Source organism: Arvicola amphibius, chromosome 6 (genome assembly GCF_903992535.2).
Source record: "Arvicola amphibius chromosome 6, mArvAmp1.2, whole genome shotgun sequence".
In the NCBI taxonomy this organism is placed as follows: domain Eukaryota; kingdom Metazoa; phylum Chordata; class Mammalia; order Rodentia; family Cricetidae; genus Arvicola; species Arvicola amphibius.
In genome coordinates, this window is record NC_052052.2 from 80,855,453 (window position 1) to 80,879,492 (window position 24,040).

Sequence of the window (24,040 nt, forward strand, 5' to 3'; positions counted from 1 at the left end):
TGTCCTTCTAGGTCTAGGTTACCTCACTTGAAATGGTTTCTAGTTCCATCCATTTGCCTGCAAATTTTAAGATGTCACTTTTTTTTTTTACCCCTGAGTAGTATTCCATTGTGTAAATGTTCCACATTTTCTTTACTCCTTCTTCAGTTGTGGGGTATATAGGTTGTTTTCAGGTTCTGGCTATTATGAATGATGCTGCTATAAACATAGTTTAGCAATTGTCCTTGTGGTATGAGTGTACATTCTTTGGGCATATGCCCAAGAGATGTATTGCTGAGTCTTGGGGTAGATAGATTCCAAATTTTGTGAGAAACTGACATACTGATTTCCAAAGTAGCTGTATAAATTTGCATTCTCAACAACAATGGAGGAGTGTTCCTCTTACTCTGCATCCTCTCCAGCATTAGCCATCATCAGTGTTTTCAATCTTAACCAATCTGATTGGTTTAAGTCTATATCTTAGAATATCCAGGAATCAACAAGGATGCTCCTAGCTATGACATTTAGCAATAATGGAGAGGGTGCCTAAATTGGTCTTTTCCTATACTAAGACTGATAACTACCTTAATTGTTATCATAGAATCTTCATCCAGGAACTGATGGAAGCAGCGGGGTCAGAACTTATCCCTAGTGCTTGAACTGCATTTTTGAGTCATTTCATTTTGGAGGGATACCTTACTCAGCCTAGATATAGTGGGAAGAGCCTTGGTCCTGTCTCAAAGTGATGTGTCAGACTTTTTTGACTCTTCATGGGAAGCCTTACCCTCTCTGAGGAGTGGATGGGAATGGGGTGGAGGTAGGGAAGAGCAGGAAGAGGGTAGGGAGTGGGAACTGGGGTTGGTATGTAAAATGAGAAAAGTTTGTTAGAAAAAATAAATAAAAAAGAATAAATATCACAACAAAGAATGGGTGAATGGATGATTGGGGGATAAAGAGAAAGATCTACAAATATGGTGCTTCAGAAAAAAAAAAAACCCTGAAAGTCATGGTTCAGCTGAAAAACCACCTGAACAGCCTACAGGAGCCACCTGGGCCTTCAACTGACCCTGAGTTAGGCTAAATGTTGGCTTAAGTTGGCATCACATGTCTGTTTTTACATGTCATATGAGTATATGTTTGTTTTTGTCTTTTTAAACTTTGTTTTAGTAATCAATGAAAGCAACGTCTTTTTGTTACTGCTCTATTTATTGTTGTATTTCTAGCAACTGGAAAATACTGGGACTTAAGTACAAATCATCCAAGTATTTACTGATAAAATAACTGAAGAGTGAACAAAAGGCTTCACACTGAGGAACATGGGCCGTGAGCACTTGGAGTCCGAAGAAAGAGTTTGCAGTTTGATCTGTAGAATTCTCAATCAGAGTCAGAATATCTACCTACATTTTAGAAATAAAATTTCTTTACACTAGAGTTATGCTAAGAATGTCAGGGAGATAAGGAAAAAATGGGCATATATGGAATTGGAAGAATGCCAATCTGAATATTAGGGAATTATAAATGCATACAATGAGATATACAAAGAATTGAGTTGGGAGATAAAGATGTGTAAAGATCTTTATGTTTCTGCATTTGAAAAGAATATGAAGAGAGAAGTACTAACCAAGAGAATGGCAGTTAACACTCAACAGAGTCACCCACTTAATACGCCCCAGATCTGTCACTTGATAGCTGTGTGGACTCTGGACAATCTGTCCAGCCTTGGTGCTTCAGGTCATTATCTATAACCTGGGAAGGAGGGGATTGTTGTAACTTCTAAGGTCATGGAGTTATCTATGTGAGCCTTCTAGTAAGTGTTTGACAAGTGCTTAATAAACACTTAGTAAGCTTAAGGTTCTTTGATTCTCCTTGAATGTTAACTTCCTTCCATTCCTCTATTCCAGATCCACTAAAAAATATTTACTCAGTGCCTACTTTGTGGTTGGAATGGTTCTGGGTGCTCAGAACACATCAGCGAACAGACAGAAAAAAAAAGTAATGCAACATTTGAAGAACTCATATTCCAGTTCTGAGTTTATATATCATTTTTTAATCTTTTGGTGTCATCAAAACATCATTTACAGCATGTTGTGGAATAGAGTTTTGTATACTGTGAAAATGTGTCTTTATCAAGACACCTTTTGATTTGTTTAATAAAGAGCTATATTCTGCCAATAGCTAGGCAGAAAGGTTAGGCAAGACTTCTGAGCAGAGAGAAAGAAGGGATGAATCAAGGTGTGTGAGAGAGACACCAGAGGACACTGAGAAGAAACAGGGGTGCAAGATGGAAGAGAGGTGATAAAATATGAGGCAAAACATACATTAATGTAAATGGTTAATTTAAGTTTTAAGAGTTAGTGGGACACATCTAAGCTATAGGTCAAGCTTTCATAATTAATTATAAGTCTCTGTATTGTTTTTTGTGAGCTGGCAGCCCAAATAAAAGTACATCTACAATAGCAGAAAGATTGTTTCCATAGAGCCTAAGACCTTGAGAAATTAATAACACCCCTTCTTCATTTCTAAGCACAGAGTACAACATGAAAGAGAAAGCTAGTGAATATTTTAGTATTTGTTAACTGAACTGTTAGATGGATGAAATAGATACCAAAATAAGTGAGCAGCTATTGCTGTTCCTCATTTAATACTTCACATTATCTATCTATCTATCTATCTATCTATCTATCTATCTATCTATCATCTATCTATCTATCTATCTATCTATCTATCTATCTATCATCTATCTATCATCAATTTATCTACTATCTTCAGTTAGTTTTATATAGAGTCTTCATTTTGGGGAAAATCTAAGGACTATATGAAAGCCAATTAAATTGAAAAACAAATCTGTTCTTTTTTTCCCATCCAGGGTCATATGAGAGAACCAGGAAATATGTATTTTTTGATACCAGCAGTAGGCCGCAGAAGTTGATTGTTGGCTGGCAGCTTCTGCCTTGCAATCCCCTATTCTACATCTTGTGTCTAGAAATCTGGACAAACCAGTGCACCCCCAAGCTCTTAGACTGTACCTTCTGATTTGAGAATATGTTTAAGGTAGAGTACCTAGGAGAAAGAGTTTGGAATTAGATCTGGGACTTGAACCCGACTATGAACTAGCCATTCAAGGTTGAATACGTCATTTCGAGGCATGACTTTACAATTTGTGTTCTAAGCACTTAGAAGAAACTTAAAGAAGTGTGAACAGTAAATGATTGGTATTGGTCACAGGTAACACATCTCAGCGAGGTTTTTTTTAAGCCAGTTAGAGCCTCATAAGGACTAATTATCCTAAGCAACTCCTGTTGAATTCTTTTAGTGCAAAAAAGTATAAAACTCCCTTTTCCTAACCTCTCTCTGTGTAGATTTGTACACAGAGAAAATCTTAATGTGCTGGCCCTTCATTTTATATTTTGTAGGATTGGAAACCAAAACCTAAGAGGTGACATAATCTGCCTTGGTGTCACACATTGAGTTAGTTATTAGCAAAGTTGATGCTGGCCCTTTAATTCTGATAGTGTCAATTCTCATACAATGTAGTGTTTGGCTTAAGTAGGTGGAACCATTCCACATTTCTTTCTTGTCCTTGCCAAAGGTAATTAGTCTACCAGAAACCTCCATGGAGTAAGCATAGAGGGTTCTTTCCATCAATGTCATACCTTGGAAAACTATCTCTAGTGCAGATAACAGAAAGAATAAATATTTTTGTCGGGAGAAAAAATGGAGACTAAGGTCAAAGGGAATCACTTAATGGGTTGAGTCAGAAGAAAAAAGACCCCCTTCCATCCCAAACAGTCTTTATACAGAATTTGTATAAAAGCCAATTTATGTAATATGGAAAAATTAAAAGCAGCAATCTCTCTCTCTTTCTCTGTCTCTCTCACACACATATACATACACATGTGTACTATTTGTGGTAAGGTTCCATACTCAAATTACTGAGAGATAAATGTGAGTTGAGGTGGTATGTGGACTTGAGGCGATGTGTTTTCCTTTTATTCCTCAGTGATTCAGGATATATTCAGTTGAGAAAGCCCAGTCCAACCCAGCATTAGTCTCCAACAATTTTATTTGTGATTTTCAAGAGAGGCAAATAGAAGGGGCTGGAGAGGTCACTCAGTCCTTAAGGGTGCTTACTGGCCTTTGAGGGTACCTGAGTGCCATTCATTCCCCTTCACCCGTATGGTAGCTCTCAACCTTCTCCATTTTCTGAGAGACCCAATGCTTTCCTCTGATTTCTGTGGGCACACATGTGGTACACATATGTTCATACAGCAAAGCATACACATAAAATAAAAATAAATACCTTTAAAAACAAGGCAAATAGGAAAGTTAATCAGTACCTGAGTCTGGCACTTGTCACATACAAGGGTCTGTAAAGAAATGTTTCATTGTAAAATGGAAAAACCAAATAAAACAGAACAAGTGGGACATTAGAACTTTGACCTAACAGTGATGCTTTTCGGTGTAAAGTGGCGCAGGAACCTCTCTTCCTATCACAGAGACTCTGTGGGTATCCTCTCCTCAGCCCTCAGGTAGAGGGCTTTCCTTGAAAGGGCAGTCTGAGTGGTTCTTGGCATCCACAGGTCTCAGTACAGATGACTACACAGATTGCCTTCCTCTCATGCTTGCAAACTGAAAGAACACCTTTGAGAGTGAGAGAAAACTTGGTGATTCCTAGGTCTTAGAGCTCACCAAGAGCAGTGGCTGTTAAAGTTAAACCAGCAAGAGAATCACCTGGAGAGACTTTACACATGGGATTTCTGATTCAGTAGGCTGGCCAGGGCCTGAGAACCTGGCCTTTCTGGGTTCCCAAGCGAGGCTGATGTACTTGATCTGAGGCAGCATGCTAGGAGCTAAGATACTGTCTGAGAGCAGGAGGTCTGAAACTCCATGACATAGTATAATCACTTCATGAGATGCTTACAAGTCCTCATCTTCAGGCCTTATTATTAACTAATACCCAGGAGGAAGGTGGGAGAGGGAAAAGGTCAGAATGAGGCCATTTAAAAGTATTTAAACCCTGTCTCGAAAAACCAAAAAAAAAAAAAAAAGTATTTCATGATTTTGAAATGAGCAACCTAATTTAAAAACCATGATTTAAGTACCACCTCCCTCTTATAGAATTGAGGCATTTAAAGACTAGAAAAATTGACTCATACAAGATCCAAGAGTGAGTTAGTGACTTAGCAGAGAATAGAATCCAGGGTGCTTTTTCTTTGGTTTCATTTCCACCACTCCGCATTTATCAAACCCATGTCAGCTCTCACAGGCTCATAAATCAAAGCAAAAAATGAAAGCCATGTTTAAACTGAGGTTTAAGGCATCTATTCTTGCTTTCCACTATTGTTTTATGAAGAAATCTTAAGTGGCTACAAATTTACAGAACTTTACCAGCCCAGACAAGTGAGGAGATGGACAAGACAGGGTTATGGAATATTTTCATGGAAAGACTATGTACTTAAGTTTTAAGTAAATTCTCAAACACAAACCAAGTGCTCCCACTGAGTCCTTAAATAGATGGTCTTCATCTCCCATTCAGTGCGGGGCAACGTTTGGCCTGCGATGTATGCATTCATCGTGGGCATTTAAAGGGAAGTGCTGGTAAAGTGTTTGAAAGTGGTTCTGTCTCTTCAAACTATTAAAAGTTTCCTTCCAGTATTTGGATTCCATTAATGATTGGTTTAGTAAATATTTTTGAGGACACAGAGTAGAGATAGTGTCTTATGTCATCTTAGAACTGAATAAAGAGCCACACAAAACTTGCAGAAACCATGGAATTCGATATTTTCATCAGACAGAAGAAAAAGGAGTGCTCGAGAAGGGAAGTCAATTTACCTCATATTAGTGAGTGGGCTGACTAGGGCTAAACATGAAGCATCTGCATCCCGGGCTATTGTTCTTTCCATATTTCAAAACGTTTCTACCAGTATTTCTTGTACATAGGAAGTATTACATAAGGTTTGTTGTTTGACTGCCTAGACTCTTCATGCTCAAATTAGGCAGTAAAGTCTCCACCATGATTTAAAGCCTAAAATAGAAGTTAGACAAATCTTTGACAGAACACGAGTTGGATCGACTGACTTGGGATTACTTTCCAATCTCGCATCTCATCACTCTCTAAACAAGTGACTTCACATCTGAAAGCCTTCCTTTTCCTCCTATGCAAATTGACAATGACTAGGATTGTGATTATAGAATGGGCGACATGAATGAGTGACACTTTATTATAGACTTCTGTCCGCTAGACACGGTGCTATTTATGATTTGAATCTTAAATATCGCCTAAGAGTTCATGTATCAAAGGTTTAGCTCCCATGGAAGCAGAATGCAGAGGTGGGGGCATTTGAGAGGTGATTGGATCATGAAGGCTTTGATAACATAAAGGAATTAATATATTCATGGATTCATAAACCTATTGAGCTCTGGAGAATGGATGCTATGATGAAAGTGAAGCCTTCTCTTTGCTTTCAAGATGACATAAACATCTCTGCTCTATTTTATGCTCGCTGTTGTGGTGTTTTGTTCTGCCTCTAGCAATGGCCAATAGGAACATGTCCAAGTGATGATACTTTAAAAGTTCTGAAACCAGAGACAACATAACCTTCCCCTTGATTTGCCTCAGTTCCATCTTTCTTTCTTTCTTTCTTTTTTTTTCTTCTTTCTTTCTTTCTTTCTTTCTTTCTTTCTTTCTTTCTTTCTTTCTTTCTTTCTGGTCATAACCACAGATAAGTTACTCACACACCACCACCACCACCACCACCATGCCAACCACCATTGACCTCATCACAAGGTATATTTATTATGATATATATCTCAAGAATGAAAAGAAAATGCCAGAAAAGTGCTTTAAAAGTAAGTGTTGATGACAAATATAGTGAACATCCCCTCTTCATCTACAAAAACCGTTATGGACCCTACAGTTGTAAGGTACTCGATGATCAAAGAAGTTAGGAACTCTTTCCTACCTCAGAAAATAAAACAAACAGAAAGATGGTATCTAGAGGTATTCAAAGTCTAGACATATTTTATGCGGCTGCCTAGGTGTGTACCCAAGTTCTAGTGAAGTTGTTACTACATCACCATTTTTGTAAACTGGAAAAGCAATCAGATGGGCAAATAGTCTTCAAGTTTATATAAAAAGAAATCATTAGCAAAGTTCAGCTCTCCCCTTTTCATTAGTAATAAAAGACTTTTTCATTGCCATTCACATCCAACTCCCATGTTTGCTGTTGGAAATACCAAATTTTGAAGAGATAAGTGAATTTCACAGAGAAGAAATATCTCTACTCCAGACCCCTTTGATTATTCATGGCCCTTCCCATTGTACCAGTTCTGCCTTATTAAAACAAATTCCTCACTCAACACTGGGATACAATCTCTAGAAGTAAGCCTGACTGAGATGAACTTTCTCCTTCTAGTTCAGGATTTTCTGACTTTCCCCACATCTCTCCACAGCCCATCCATTATATCAGCTCGTGCTAGGAGAAGGCACTCACATGTCCACGAATCTTCTGTTGAGGTGTAATAATGAGGCTATGCCTTCCTGGAGAGGAGGGTCCCGGAGCACTTTATACTGTAGGGGTTTACACTCAAGACAGAGTGGGCTGTCTGAAGCGGAGGTCAGCATGGCTGCATCAATCTCCAGGTGTTCATCAAGAGTATAGATCTGGATGCCATATACCTCCTCACCCACTTCTCGGAGTCTGATGGTCAGTGGGATATCACAGAACACATTTTGAGGACCCAAAGAGATGTTCTTTCCACTGACAGTCAATAGTTTGATGTCATTGACAGCTCCACTAGCGTCCCAGTCAGTGGAGACAAAGGTCACCCAGATGGTCAGAGACTCGGGGACCAATGGGTACTGGAATTCCAGCTCAAGGTGGCAGCCTTGTGGCTCAGGACAAGCTGGAGGAACTGTGTGTGGATTGACTGCTGAGTTTGGACTCCAGGTTCTGACACTGGATTTACACGGCTGTTCCACATCTGGATGACCTATGGAGAAAGAGATGCAAATGAGTTCTTGCTTCATTCTAGTTTTCACAGTTTCCCCTAGACCCCAGAAAAGGTCTGTGTGATGAGAACTTAGAGATAAAAGAGTGGATCTCGGAGTCATGGATAATCTGCTGTATACAGAGTTGTCAGCTCATCCTTAACCCTACAAAACAGAGCCCAGATGAGTCACTTAAGTGAAGTCCAAATGTCTGACTACTGAGCTAATGCTCAACTTTCCTTCCTAAGCTTCCATTCAGAGGCCTTGTGTAGAAATAAAGAAGAGATCCTTTCCTTGAAGACTTTCTCTGTCCCATCAGCTTGTTTAATTCTTGAATGGATTCATCTCTTAAACGAAACAATTAAGGTCCAAAAATAGAATGAATTGAACAAAAGTCTATACCATACAGTCCTTGTTAAATGCAGGGATCATTAAAATTAGAGTCCCATTGGTATCACCAATGTTGGTCCAACCTGTTTAGACTTACAGAAGTAGCATCAGAAGAGGAGAGCAAGATAGGCCTTGACTCTCAGACAGAGTCTCAGAGGAAATTGAGCTGTGAATGACAGACCTCCAAGTCATTTTATCTCTCATCCTCCCTTCCCCTACATGAGGTCATTCCATACCACTGAGATTCTCTGAGTTCTGTCTGCTTTGACTCAAGGACAGTGGAGTGAAAGAAGAAAAAAGTGCTCTTGCTACTTTTCCTCAGAGAAAGGCTGCTTCATCTCCACAGATCTCAATCTGCTGCAACTTCTAAATTCTTCCCTCCTGACCTCACTTCTAGACCTGGAGGCCCTCTTCTGTGCAGCTGAGAAAAGTAATCATAACTCAGTGTGGTGATGAGTTCTATTTGCTTAAGTGAAAGAGAGAGACTGTTGGTGAAGACAAGAGAGAATTTCAAATTGTATTGTCAGCCATAGCCTCTTCCCCTAAGAATCACAGAGTGGGGGTGTTTATGCTGTTATTGTTGTTGGTGTGTGTATAGGGAGAGAGCATGTTGTATATTTCCAAACCAAGAGAGGAAGAAAAGCAACCTTTGTCTGACAACACTTTGTGGTAATGTTACAGGGTTACAGGAATCACCATAACATAAGCATTAAAGATCTAGGTGTGTGTGTGTGTGTGTGTGTGTGTGTGTGTGTGTGTGTATGCATGGAGGGGTTATTACAGTGAAGGCTTTTAATACTCTGTACAGTATTATCTTTTCCCAAGGGGGAAGAAGTGAAATGTTACAAAATAGAGATGGCAAATGGGGACATGGAAAATGAACAAAGACATTTTCATACATCACATGCTGGACCAAGAAGAGATAATCATGATTAGGAGATTTCCTCCAATACAATAGTTAGTTTCATCCTTCACTAACAGCTGCTGCTGTCTGAAAGCAAGTATTCACTTCAGGAGAAAGCACAGAGCCTTTTTACCTAGCTGAGATTTTCCTATTTACTCTACAATCTGCCATATTTCTGACTCCCAAGTTTGGATTCAGAGGGCACATGGACCTGTTGTTCATCCTGCTTCCATTATCTAAGACAACAGTTTACAGGATATGAAGAACATTGCCTAGTTAGCATTTAACTTAAATGACTTTTATCAAAATCTTATAAGAGAGTATCCCTGTCTCTCTTTTACAGATCTAATTGACTCAACACTCACAGCCTTTAGTTAGAACGGTACCTGGTCTTCTGAGAATACACACAGCAGATATTTGATCAGTATTTGCTCAGCAAAAACATTTCTCTCTTGCAAATAAGGTTGTTTTTGTTTTTTTTTTAAAGAAGGAGATGGAATTTTAGAGTTTGCTGTCCAGTGCTTGATGGCAGGTGAATATTCCACCCCCTCTATGTGCTTTCCCTGGAATTGGCAAGGGACAAAGTGATCAGTCTCCTGACATTGGAGAAAATGACTGTCAGTGGTAGGAAGCCACAGGAGAACAAAGATGGCAAATATGTTTGGTTCATCATTCCTGTTTTCTTGTTTATCAGCAGAGGGTCCAAATTCTTTCCAAAGGATAAGGTAAGTCTGATCAAAATTTTCAAATAAGTACAAGAAGTAGAAATTTTTGCAAAGTTTCTACTTGTCTTGTTATTAGAGACAGATTCTTATATATGAAAAAAGGACGACAAGGGTCACAAGTTAACACTTATTACCAAGCAGGACACCTATTACTAATAATACAAGGCTTCAAACACCAACCAGACTCTTTGTGTATGTGCTGCACAAAACACATTGCATGCATGTCTTACTGTTTTGTATCCTGGCAGCAAGTCTATAACACTGATTCTATTAAATACATTCTACAGAAGATAAAACTTAGCTTCAGATGGCTAAGTAATTGTCTTACAGTAATAGAACCTTATCTGATATTGCTGGTCCAAGCCATGTGACAGGCTTTGAAGCAAGGATAGTTGAATTTAAATCTCAACTGTTCATCTTCAGCTGTGTTACCAACTTCAATGTTACCCACTTCATAAGGTAGTTGTAAAAAGGAAATGGAATGAGATCTTTAATAAATTAGTACGGTCATGAGAAGGAATGAGGAGCTAGGAAAGAATGTCTTTGTATGAGAAAGCAATACAAGCACAGGCAATGGTGGAGAAAGAATGTGAGCTAGTAAGACTTACAGCTTCACAAAAAGAGTAGTAAGTGTTGACAACAGAGCAAACAGAATCCATATTAGGAAGTGTTTTGTGTATCACATTACAGGGCATGAACTGTACACTGAGATAAATGAAGAACTCCTTGTAAATTTTAGGCAAGTCAATGACATAACATCTGTTGTTGAAAAACACTGTTTAGAGAATGGACACTATCTATTCATCAGTTGTTCATCTATTTATCCATCTGTCCATCCATCCAGCTACCAATCCATCATCCATCAACTCATCCATCCATCAATCTGTCCCTCCCTCTCTCCATTCTTCCCCCTTTCAACCATCTATCCATCCATTCATCCATCCACCTACCAATCAGCTATCCATCCACTCATATGTCTATCCATGCATTGCAATAACAATTATAGAGTTCTGGGTATGTATAGTATATTAAGCTAGTCCCTGGGTAGTAGGTTTTCAGATGTCCTCTTGGTGTTCATGTAGCTTCTAGTCTGATGAGGCCAGTAAAGATATTGCAGAACGTACACATCTATGCATCAGAAAAAAGGGACCATCAAAGATCATGAGTTCAAGTCCCTAAAGAGTAACAAAAGTGTCCTGATTAAAACTGATTGGGTAAATGGTTGTGAGACACAAAGAAGGGCTGAGAATAGGAAGCAAAGAGTGGAAGGAAGGAAGGGAGAGAGGGAGGAAGGAGATAAAAAAGTGACAAAAGAAAAAAGGAAAAAAATCCAGAGAGTTACAAAGATTTATTAGTTCCTTATGAACACAATATCTTTCTGTATATATAGTGACTACATGAGAAAACTTATTTTTATATAAGCAGTCCATTATGAATAAGTTATATACAGAATAAGTCATGTACTAGGAATACGACACATATATAGAAATGTATTTACACATATTTATGCTGATCCAAATTTACATTTATGAAAATCTATACAGGTATCCCTAGTATGTTTAAGTAATATACCCTGCGCTGTTGACATGAACATAGATACAGTGCCAAGATTTTTTAAAGCCTGCTTTAGCACACCTGAAGTATTCTAGGAAGAACAATGCAGATAGCACTCATACAAACAGGAAATAATGAAAATAGTTGGTGCCATGTGTCCATCTCTCATGGAAAGCCCAACACTTGGAATAAATTATTGTTTGCCTAAGTGATTGTAAGTGGGATTTGAATTAGTCAGATTGACCCATCTAGTTTCTGTTTTATAAATGTAATATAGTAAATATTTCAAGAAATATGTATCCATGAAACATAGGTTTTGCTTCAGAAACAAGAGTACAGTTTTCTGTGAGCCGAGATGAGATTTTTTTAATTTGTTTTTGTTTCTGTTTTGTTTTCCTACTATGGAGGAAAGGTAATTAATGCAGTGGATAGTCAACAGATTTCTTAAAAATGAAAATCCTCATTATACTAATATGGAGTTAAAGAAGCTCACTATAGGTTGATTGTCCATTCTGTGAGTAACATACCATGTTGGGAGTATTTTAAGAACTTCAAAAGCACAGAACAGCTGGCAGCAGCAGGGTGAGGAACACCCCTTTTGGTTCTGTCCCATACTTTTTCTCAACCCCACAGATTTATCTGGCAGTGCTCATGAATTTGGGAGTTTTCTGTTAGTTTAGGAAGTCCCAAAACTTAAACACACAAAGATAAATAGGTTGAAAATGAGTTGGGAAATAAATTATAGAGTTTGACTCATAGAACAGTTTATTTCTTCAAGAATAGTAAAAGAGTCTGTGCCAAATGGATCACAGAGCACGTAATAGGATTCCATAAGCACAGAGCAGTGTCTCCTCCTAGCAGGAATGCACACAGCAAATGCATATAGGAACTTGCAGGCAGTCCTTGGGAGCTAGAGTAACCCAGACATCCAGGGGTCTCCACGCTTGTACTTGACTATGAACTGCATGCCACCCTTAAAGGGAGCCAGGACAAACTGTGATCACCTTGATTCTGACAGTGGTGAAAAGCTGCTTCCTTCTCTCCATGACCTTCGTTCTTTAACACATTTACCACTGAGCAGGTAGCACGTTCTCTATAACCTGTGTGCGCACCTTACTATTTCGCCTACTTTTTCTAATTGCAAAGCTTCTGTTAGAGATATTTTTAAGTTACTCTTGGTGTACAGGTACCTAATGTGGTATACAAACCAAGCATCTCTTGACAGTAAATCTTACAAATTTTACTTTAAAATAATTCTGCTGCATATGTATAATGATATTTATTAAAGGCATAAGGAAAATAACAAACACATGATTGTCTGATTTTATATAAAGAAGCAAATATTAACTGTTTGGTATTACAAGATGTATAGTATCTTCAATAGCTTTGTAGAGTTGGTCAATATTTTAATTTTAAAATCGGCACCATTGAGAATACTGTTTTGTTCAAAATATAGTGCAGAACTGGCAGAAGTATGTTTAGGACCATTTCAGAAATTTTTGAAAATTATGTCTTAAGCCTAAGCAAAACTCAGTTAATTTTTAAATGGAATTCAAATTAGCAACCCAAATATCATAGAAGAATAAATCAAATATTGTAACACAATACAATCCTGATACATAAACTTGATGCATACAGAGACATGACAATAGGGAAATATTAATGTTTGTGTTTACTGTTCTATATATGAGCAAAACACTTTGAATCAAGAGTACAAACACCTCACCTCATAATCTCCAATAGTCTTGGATCCAAAGCATTTTAAGGCAACACCCACTAGCACTAAGGGTGCAAGGGCAAGGATGTACAAAGTGCAGGTATGTTTAGTGCTGTTGCACAATGCAACATGGGTTTATGTTTCCAGAGACACCTCAGATTCATTACATGTTTGCAAGTTAATTTTTGGTGGTTCCAAGTTCTGATATGCAACCCTTCTATGGAGTTCCAACCTAGAGTTCATGAAGTGGTGATCTACTCTGACCTAAGAACATCACATCTTTGGGAATACAAAGCCATTCTTATGTGGGTATTACCCACCTCAGCAGTTTAGTACCTGTTACTCTCACCACTCTGCTCATGCTGTGAATCACATAAATGCACACAGCATTGTTAGGAGCTTTTGTTTGGGTGGCTTATGTCTACTTGTACACTATTGCATTTCTATGAATGGAGGCATTGTACAGTTATAAAATATATAGTGTACATTCTTTTATCTGTCAGAGGATTAATAGCATTTCATACATGTAGCCCTGAAAAGCTCCACTGTATTCCCAGGAGAGAATGGGAAAGGAATAGTAAATGATGTCGTAATAATTACAAAAATAATTCTGACTTTGAAGACACTTTGGACTGCACCAAGAAACTTCCCTTCTTTAAATTTTAAAATTGCTTCAGTGCTTAAATGTGTCTAGTGACATTTAGTGGAAAGCAAAATTCTGTAGTCTTGGGTGAAGTCTCTTGTTTACTGGGTCTTTAGCCCTTGACTTATATGAGCATGGTGTATTTTCACCACATGGTCACTGCCCATTCGCTGACCTCACTCCTAGTGAATAGCCAGCCTAGCCTCACCTGTGCGCCCAAGACTGTTCCCAGCATATACCCCATGGCATGTACACAGGAAGGTGGGAACATGTTATGCAAGTCTGCAAAGTGTTCGCAGGTATCAGAGATGTGTAGATTTGTCTGAGTGGGTTCCATTTGGGTGGGGAAATTATGTCTACAAATTAGGAAGAACTTTCTAATAGGTTAGGGAGTGCCACAGTGAAGGTCATTGAAGAAATTCTTTCACCCGATGGGTTTGGAAACTGATGACCTCAGGTGTCCCTTACAGGTCTGGGAGTCTGTGACTCTGCTAGGCTAAACAGAGGGCTCCTCCCAGATATTGCTCTTGCTTTATATTCCAGAAAGATTTATTTAGAGTTCCCACGTTCAAATATCATCTTCATTTTAAGCTACTTTAGAAAAAAAGTCTAGGACCATCATTTTCAACTTCACTTTCCTCTCTGAGCTTTTTCCTTTGCTTTAGTCTATCTTTAGCATCCTTTTCAACCCTCTTTCTAAACATAGAGGGTAGAGAAGGAATTCGCATGGATGCTCTGCTAGGTATAGGTCCTGCTTCCTCTAATGAACTGATGTCATGTTGTCGCACCCAATGATGGTGGACACCAGCTGACTTGCACTGGATTTTTGTGGAACTGGAAGGGGCCAGGGCCAATGTGTGAATGTCCGAGGGCATGGAAAAGGACATGTGATATGAGAAGGAAGTCATGAGTTCTCTGCCAGTCTGGATTCAGGGCTAAGTGCCAAAGTGCCAAAGTCAGGGTTTGACCGAAGTTGTTCTCTCTGTTTCCATAGGACACAGGAATTGTTTTCTGTGCATATACAACACAAAGATGCTCTGAGGAAGCCCAGTCATTATCCTCTTGGGAGGCCTGAGAATGCCCTCTGTACATGGAAAGATCTGGCCGTGGGTGGAGAGTAGAACAGAGGTAACTAACAAAAGTTTACATGGGGAAGAAAGAGTTATGACACATACAAGAAAGACCCATCTAGCCTTTGTAATACCTGAAGAAGAGTCGAAGACGATTGATGCTTTGAAGTCACTAAACATAAATAAGCATTAGCTCTAATGTGACCTGTCTGTGCCAACAAGCCACTGGGGCCTGTAAGTTATATGAACACATGAATGTATCATGTGGCTTTGATCCTTATATAATATTCTCATGACTTCATTTCATCATACGTAACATGAGAATAGTATACATAGGACAGCATATATGCTAAAATATTTGTTAAATTAATAAATAGTGTTAAAGACTGATAAAAAGGAATAAAATGTCACGTACAGGAGGTTAACTTCTGTATGTCACATCTGTCGACAAACTCTGACTTACCTTCTGCTTCCCGAGGGCTCCAGTGCCCGGATGGTCCACAGGGCATCGGGGAAGAGGCATTGAAAGCATACTGCACCAGGATTCTCCCTTCTAGGCAAAGGTCACACGCAGATCCCACTTCTCTAGGAGGCCAAGGAAAGAGGGGAAAGACACCGACTTAGGAACAGTTGAGTGAGCAACTGACGGGACTGGGGCAAAGGCAATGGGGCAGAGGACACAGCTTGTGGTTACTCCCTTTTCTGCATGCACGCACTAAGACTAAGAAAATGACTATAAATGAAATCCCTCCTATTGCCAGGATGTTTTGGCAGCTGTCCCGATAATGCATACATTCCTCTGATATCAAGAAGCACAGAACCAATTGGCCAGAAGACCACTACCTGCAGTCATTTTAATTGCATATGGCATAAAAACCTCCACTGAGTATTTTTGTGTAGTTGTAGGAGCACCTTTTTCCTTATTTTGTCCTCAGAAATAACCCCTTTGAAAATATTTTCCAGGTACCAAATATTTTCAAGGCTTCAGTCTGCATCACAGGCATTAAACATGAAGAAGGTGTGGTTCTTTCGCCAGAAAATGAGTAGGCTAGATGAGATGATGCCTAAGAAACCTTCCAGCCCTCACAGTCTGGGGATGAGTGAGTCACTCACAATTTAATAGTCAAAAGCAGTTTCTTTACTATGCCATCTAACTCATTTTAACAGCTTTCCAGGGGCTGAGCCAATCTCTTAATGGGACCATTCCCAAAAGTGGAGTATTATGGTGGCTTCTCCAACTGTCTGGAGTATCTGGATTCAATCTCTCTCTGGCTACAACTTACTCTAGATTCCTACTGGTTCTCCAAATTTGGCATCTATGGGAGGTAGTTATGGAGAAGACAGAGGAATGAATCTTTTACATTCTCATGGACCTAAAAATCTGCAAATCTGAGTGGCATCTGCTGATATTCCTGGCAACAGAATCTCTTGATGATGTTGATAATATCCCAACCAACTCACTGTTTCTCAAAATACAGAATCCCTGTGAATCCTTTTCAGCCAGTTCCAAAATCTGCATCATTTGGCTACTTGCAAGGTTAGAAGGACAGCCAGATCTCAAGTTGTAGGATTTCCCCTAACAAGGAAACTCCATATTTCTGGGGTTATAGTCTTAGAAAGTATGTGTGTGAACCTCATAGTTGGCTGGTTTTCCCAGGCAGGGGTCAGGAAATCACCACAAACCCCATTCTGTTCAGGTCATTCTTCCACTTAATCGTTTGAGTGAGTCCAACACTCAATGACCCTAACTTCCCTCATCGCCCTGGCCTTGTCTCTCTTTCACACTGAGTCACATTATCCCACATTTGGTGGTTTTACCTGGCTGGTGTTTCTTATCCTTCAAGGTTCACCTTGAATAGCTTTTCCTCTATGAATATATTTATATATAAATATGTTTCTTTTATATATTATGAGGCTCTTGAGAAGCAGATCCATACCCTAGGCTTCCTTTCCTATTTTAGGATTCAGCACATAATCCTAATGCTAGCTAGCATATGCAGTCAAATGGATGGGTGTGCGGATGCATGTGTGAATGAATATTGGTCACCTAGACACATATATAATGCTCATGGCTAAATTAAGCCAGGCCTTCAATCTGCATTGTGTGCTTTCTCAGCACAGGGGTTGAAAAATATTACAACACCCATTGGTAAAAGGTTTGCAAGGACATTAACACTTGGTGAAAATAAAAAATTAAATATCTCAAGGTTAGTGTAAATGGAATGGTGGGCAGTTATTATAAAATAGCTATAATTATGAAGTATCATGCAAAACATATTTGCTATAAACTTAAGTAGAATAGACTTATTCAAGTTTAACCTATAATGCTGTCTTGACACGATTCAGGTAGGCTTACATAACAAAATATTGGCAGTAGTTTGTGAGTTGCTTTTAGGAAAGGAACTATCTTATTTATATCAATATAGTTATCATAAGGGAACAAGGAAAGTAGAAAAAGTAGAAGAAGAGGGCAAGGGGGCCTGGTGGGTTCTTCAGCCGTCCCTTACAGTGTTAGCTTCCATGAGCAGCAACTTCGGGTAGCAGGGCTGAAGCTCAAACAGTGACATCATGAGTACCCTGGGATGGGTTCAGAAGCTGTGCTGACCCAGACGGTTGCAGACTTTCTTCACTTAGGCATAATGTGAACTTCACTGACCTCTTATCATGTGTCTGGTTCTCAAGAAGTACTCTGATGAGTGAATCACTATCCGGCTGACAGCAATTGTGATGTGTGGTGTCCTATACAGTCAGGGAACGCTTGTGCCCTCAACAAACTCTAGTATTTGTTTGATTTTTATCAACACCTGTATACACACACACACACACACACACACACACACAACTATATATCTGCAGGGTGCTAAGGTTGATGGAGTCCATCTTTCTTTTCTCTTTTCTTTTCTTTTTTTCTTTCTTCCTCCCTCTCTCCTTCCCCCTTGCTCTCTTTTTGTTTTTCTCTTTCTTTCTTTCTTTCTTTCTTTCTTTCTCTCTCTCTCTCTCTCTCTCTCTCTCTCTCTCTCTCTCTCTCTCTCTCTCTCTCTCTCTCTCTTCTGTCCCCTTTCTTTCTTTCTTTCTTTTTTCTTTTTGTGCTGAGACAGGGTTTCTTTGTTAAAACAGTCCTGGCTATTCTGGAACTCTGTTTGCAGACCAGGCTAGCCTCAAACTTACAGACGTCCATTTGCCTCTGCCTCCCAAAAGCTGGGATTTAAAGCATGTGCCACCAGTGCCTGGAGAGGTCATCTTTCTTATATAGTTTATCTGTGCAAAAGCTCAAAGATGTAGATATGTTTGTGCTATTGAACAAGGAGCCCAGTACTCATATCCAGCCATTTAAATTTAAACCAAGCAATACAGAATATATTTTAAAAACTTCTGAACATTGGTGATATTAGTCATAGTTTCAAGTACGACATGGTCACTATGTTGGTAAATATGACTGGTTGGAAAATGGCTGCTGTCTTGGTGAATGTTAATATGAAACAGTCCCGTTAACAAATAAAGTTTTTTGAATGGTGTTTCAATAAACCATCTTAGATTAAAAGAATTAGTTTCTTTTCTTTGCATCCAGAGTGATACTAATATGTATAACTTTTGTGGGGAAAAATTGTTCATTATTTTATGTATTAGACGTGCAGGAGAAATTCTGCCTAAGCAAGGCTAAGCCTCTTCAACCTACAGATCAGAAAAAAAAAATGAAATTAAAGGAGCAGAAAGAGTGGATGCATCTGTAGAATCTTTAGACCCTGGGCTCCTAGTTTCTAGTCCAGTGTGCTTTACAGGTTATGTAGCCAATTGTTCAGACAATTGAAACCACCCAGTCAACACGTTTGCAAGATAGATTAAAAAATAAAGGAATTAGAAAGACCAGGGGTGGCCTTGAATTATTTATTCAGTTGCCCCTGCATGAGGACTGTGGTTGTGGTGGAATCTGAATTTTTTTTTTTAAGGGAAACCCTTATATTCTCCTAGAACACAGATGTGAGAACAACAGGAGGCCATAGCAGGGCCAGGGGCAAGATGCTGGCATTGATGGATGGTGTGGAAAATACCCAAGGTTTTTCAAGGGAAGGGGATTTTTCAAGTAGCTAAATAGTTCTGGAACCACACACAGGTAGAAGCTAACATTTCCCGAGTGGGGAGTATTTGTGCTTGGTACATCATGGATGTCATTTTCTCGCTTCCCCTCACCACACAGGTAATATAGACAAGTTGGCACCTTTTTATGGAGGAGGACTCCAAGGACTACAGAACTGAGAGGTCTTGCTCAAACTCTCAACTACTGGAAGTAATGAAGCTAAGGGTGGCTGGCAGTGGTGTGTGTGTGTGTGTGTGTGTGTGTGTGTGTGTGTGTGTGTGTGTGAGAGAGAGAGAGAGAGAGAGAGAGAGAGAGAGAGAGAGAGAGGGAGAGAGACAGAGAGAGAGACAGAGAGAGAGCGCATATATCAAAGCTTCTATGCCTCATGCTAATCAATTTGTATAACTGTAAACTTTCTACTTATGGGGGAATGACACACGGAGAATATAGTACCACTTCTTTACAGCAATTTATTGATACTTGTGGACTAACTTCCTTTAGATTATGGTTTGCAAAGCTGCTAACCTTAATTAGACACATTTTAAAAATGTCAGTTTGAATTTAGCATGTGATAACTCCATTAGGCAATCTTGCCCTGAACAGAATAACTGTTGTATATGCCTCATGTACTAACTGACAATAGGTTATTAAAAACATATTGATTAAAGCTCAAGCTAAGAGTCCTACGTAATAGAGACACATCTCATTACACAACAATTAACCCTCTAATGGTTTTCCAACAATCAGATGGAATTTATTTAATGCACAATAACTGCTTTATGAAATTTAAATTGAATACATACACAGGAAGCTTCATTTACACAAGTTCCATTTTTAATGTAGAATTGAGGCCAAAGCTTGACCAAATGTCTGATACTTCTCATCACCACAGAGAAAATAAATAAATCTACAGGCTGCTGAAAGACCTGCTCCACAGTGTCCCGTGAGCGATCCCAACCCCAGCTCAGAGTGCTGCAAGGCCTGCAGGGAGAGGGAGTTCTGACAGAGAGTCTGGGGAGTACAATTCCTTCCTAACAGATCAAACTCTTGCCTGGATACAAAAAGAAGGTTCTAGATTCAGGAACTGATAGTGGTATAGAAATTTAGAGTCCCAATTTAATGTGGCATCATTGTATAACGTGTTTTTCATTTTAAACTTAATTTAACTCACAGATATTAACTTTGTATGCTTTAAAAATAAAATTTTCATACAGGTATTTAATGATAAAATAAGGGTGACTGACAAATCTATCAACTCTTATACCTAACAATTTTGTGCATATATGATGAAAACACTTAAAATCTAGTATCCATTTGAAAATATACAAAGCATTATCATTCATTGTAATATCACTTCTGGCAGTAGACGACTAAAGGTTATTTCTATAGTCTAATTGAAATTATTGCCCTTGAACAACATCTTCACTTCTTCCATCCGGGTACATTCACCCTCTTCTGTCAGGCATCTTTTTATCTGTATACAAGAGTTCAGCTTTATAAAATTCCACGTGTAGCGGAGATCAGGTAGTGTTTGTCTTTCTGAGGTTGTCTTATTCCAATAAGCATAATGGCCCCCTAGACTCCATGTGTTTTAAATCACAAGGTTTCCCCACTACCTTTTAGCTGGCTAATATTTCACAGTATACACAGGCATTAAAAACATATCTGATGAAGCATATGCAGGTCGTTTCTGCATCTTAGTTATTGTGAATACTCCTACATAGGCCATATGGAACAGAGTGCCTCTTCTACTGATACATTCGATCTGCTTTCTCCTTTTTCATTTGTGTGTGTTGTACCTGTGTTTGCATTTAGTTTTTTGCACTTGTGGGTGCACATATGTGTATGCATGTGTGTGTGTGTGCTTGCATGCATGTGCATTTTGTGTGTGCATATGCATATTCCTGTCATGGAGGCTTAAAGCTGATGTCAAGAGTCTTCATTGCCCTTGCATATCATTCACGGAGGTAGGGTCCCTCAGTCAAACCAAGGACTGGCTTTTATGGCTAGTCTTGCCAGTTTATTCTGGAATCCTCTGTCTCCAATCTCCTAGGCCATGGCTTTCCAGACTTTAATGGGGCTTGGGGACATTAGCAGATTCACACGCTTGAATGGTAAGTGGTTTAACTACTGAGCCACCTTCTTTGCCTCTAGTTTAACTTCTTTTGGATGTCTATGTAGTAGTGGCAGAGCTGAACCATATAGTCCTAGTGTAGTTGTACGATGGGCATCCACATTCGTTTCTGTAATGACTGTATCAGTTTGCATTCCCACAAACACTGTGTAATATTCCCTTTTCTCACAACATTTTTGGGAATAGGCCATTTTAAAATTGCGAGGTAATAGATGAATCACTTCATTTAGAAGTTGCAATTTCTCTGGTAATTAGTGATATGAACATTTGAAAAATTATCTACTAGTTATTTACGTCTTTACCCCTGAGAAATTTTATTTGTAATTTCAATTTCATTGAACCTTATGTTTTCTTATACATACATACAAACACCCATATATATAACTTATAAATGAGAGCTTTTTGCCTCTTTTTGTGAGGAAAACTAATACCTCCTTCACACCTCTAGTCTGGAGCAACTTAATGAAAGCATATAAGATTCATAGACAAGGCATTCTCAAATGTGGTTGAAGACCAGCTTCCAGAACTTTCTATGAGTTCTTGGCCACATTTCCCAGACTTTTTCAGCTCCAGTGCTCTCCTTATCTGGCATATAAGGAAAGCAATCATTCTTACACTGGGTTACAGGGAATAGTAAACAAGGCTCTGTACACAAAGCATTCAGATTAGAATCTATCACCTGGTAAGCACTTGACAGACAGCTGAAAAAAACCAGTTAATGGTTGGCATGGTTTTTGTCTTCACCATCACCGGTGCTATACCCCTGGTGCTGGCTAACCATCCCAAGAACAGCTGGTGTGGGGGTGAGATTTTACCTGAAAAATGAATAGCTGTACGATTCCGAAATAAACATAAATTACTTTCATGAATACTCATTTTAATTTTTGCATGGTTGGGGTTGTTTTCTTGATCCCATACATGGTATAGAAGTGCTCTACCTCTGAGCTACATATGTAGCTATGACTCTTTTTTTTTTTTTTTTTTTAAATCTGATATACCGTGAGCTCCTTGGGAGTCTACAGTAAAAGGGCAGATGATAAGTCACTGAAATTAGGACTCTGCCTTCTGACAATCAGAAGGTATAACCAGACACATTTTCTGGAGAAGACAGTTAAAAATTGGGGTGGGGGTTTTAATATGTCAAATGGCATTCAGAAAACAAGTGACAGAGCAGAGAACAGAGCTTTGGTTTCTTTATGTTTGATTAGTTCCTGGTTTTCTCAGAATATACTAGGTATCAACTTTATGGCTATACATAACCATAGGTTTTTGAAAATATGCATAGTGACACATGCATATTGTATATAATGTGAATTATATATATTTAATATGAGAAGGTGTTCTTGTTAACCAGATGCAATTTTAACTCCTGGGCTAATAAAGACAGCAGCAGAAAGGATTTCTTTCAATAGAAGTATTCAGACTTCTTTTGGGGGGTTGGAAAATTGTGGGAGTTGAGAAAGTTTCCCATTATATAGCCCCTGCTGTCCTAGAACTGACTTGTTGACTAGGCAAGTGTGGAACTCACAGAGATCTGCCTGCCTCTTTCTCCCAAGTGCTGAGAATAAAGACAGGAACCATCAGAGTAAGGTGCCTAAGATGTTTATTTATCATCCACCCTGGTTTTTAAGCTTCTAATAATAAAGGGAATTTAACCTCAAATTCATGTAAAAGTATGCATCATTACTGGATCATTTCTGTTAACAACATTCTTTTATTCTCTGACCCAAACTTGCCAGTGTGCCTTTGGGTCCCAGTCACTGATGAGTAATGTGGTCTCTATTTTACAAGCAAAAGAATCTAACCCTTCAAGGTTACCTCCCTTCTGATTCTTTCTCTACCTGGCAAAAGAGAAAGAGATCAACACTCCATAGGGCACACTCACCTTTCAAAGAAGTGACCATCGATGGGTGGGAACCACTCTAGCATCACAGAGTCAGTTGTGTGGCTCACAACCTGTGGGGCAAGGGCTACAGGTGCCGGCTTTCTGGAGGGCTGCCAGCTCTGGTATACCAGATCCAGGTAACAGTGCATTCTGGAGACTTGATTGGGCGTGAAAGAGTCTGTACAGTCGTCATCTGTTAAGAGTCAGAGAGAAAGAGAGACAGAGAGTGAGTGAGTGTGTGTGTGTGAGAGAGACAGAGAGAGAGAGAGAGAGAGAGAGAGAGAGAGAGAGAGAGAGAGAGAAGCCTCAAGTGGCACAGGCAGGCATGGGAGAGAAGGATGATGTCTTCATGCAGCTAGAGAACCAGTACCCTAGTCTCTCCTCGCCAGCTCAGGGCAGCCTCTTCCAGTGCTCAGAAGTTAATGGTCTGTGAACAAATTAGTGCAGTCATCACTCCTGGAGACAGGTGAAAGGAAACAGGAGGAAAGGGATGGTAGGTAGAACTGGAAAAGTAAGCCTGGTACTGAGGAGAGGGCTGCTAAGACGTTGCAGCTAAGGACGAGGAAAAGCCATGCTGCTTTTGAAAGACCCAAGTCAGCAATGTCTCCCTCTCCAACTCCATTCACTTTCTCTCGTTTACTTCTTCACTCCTTCACTTTCTCACTTGCTTGTTTATATGCTCACAAGTTCCCTGTTGTATTTTTTCACATCCATTTTTCCATGCGTTAATCAATTCTGCTTTTCACTAATGCATTTCACTGGAAATGCTTCTACTAAATGACAAATTCATGAATTCACGTTCAGTATTGAAGGCAGTCCGTAGAAGGATGAAACTTAAAATATATTCCTGCTCTTAAAGAGGGCGTAAGCACTATTCCTCTCATGAGCAAGGGTTGTCCTGTGACAACAGGCATGCAAATCATCAGTGGCTTAACAGAGATGGCATGTGACCTAGGAAGGTGGTCAACGAGGTC

At 39.3% G+C, this 24,040-nt stretch overlaps 1 protein-coding gene across 1 annotated transcript in view; it reads right to left on the bottom strand.

Moving 5' to 3' along the window:
- The window catches only part of Pappa (pappalysin 1), a 231,629-nt gene that overhangs the window by 141,335 nt on the left and 66,254 nt on the right, over positions 1-24,040 (bottom strand). The window contains exons 5-7 of the mRNA XM_038334912.1: positions 23,067-23,259; positions 15,436-15,557; positions 7,473-7,971 (exon numbers count right to left, since the gene is read on the bottom strand). Coding sequence (XP_038190840.1) covers positions 7,473-7,971; positions 15,436-15,557; positions 23,067-23,259 — 814 coding nt within the window. The remainder of the gene's footprint in view (positions 1-7,472; positions 7,972-15,435; positions 15,558-23,066; positions 23,260-24,040) is intronic.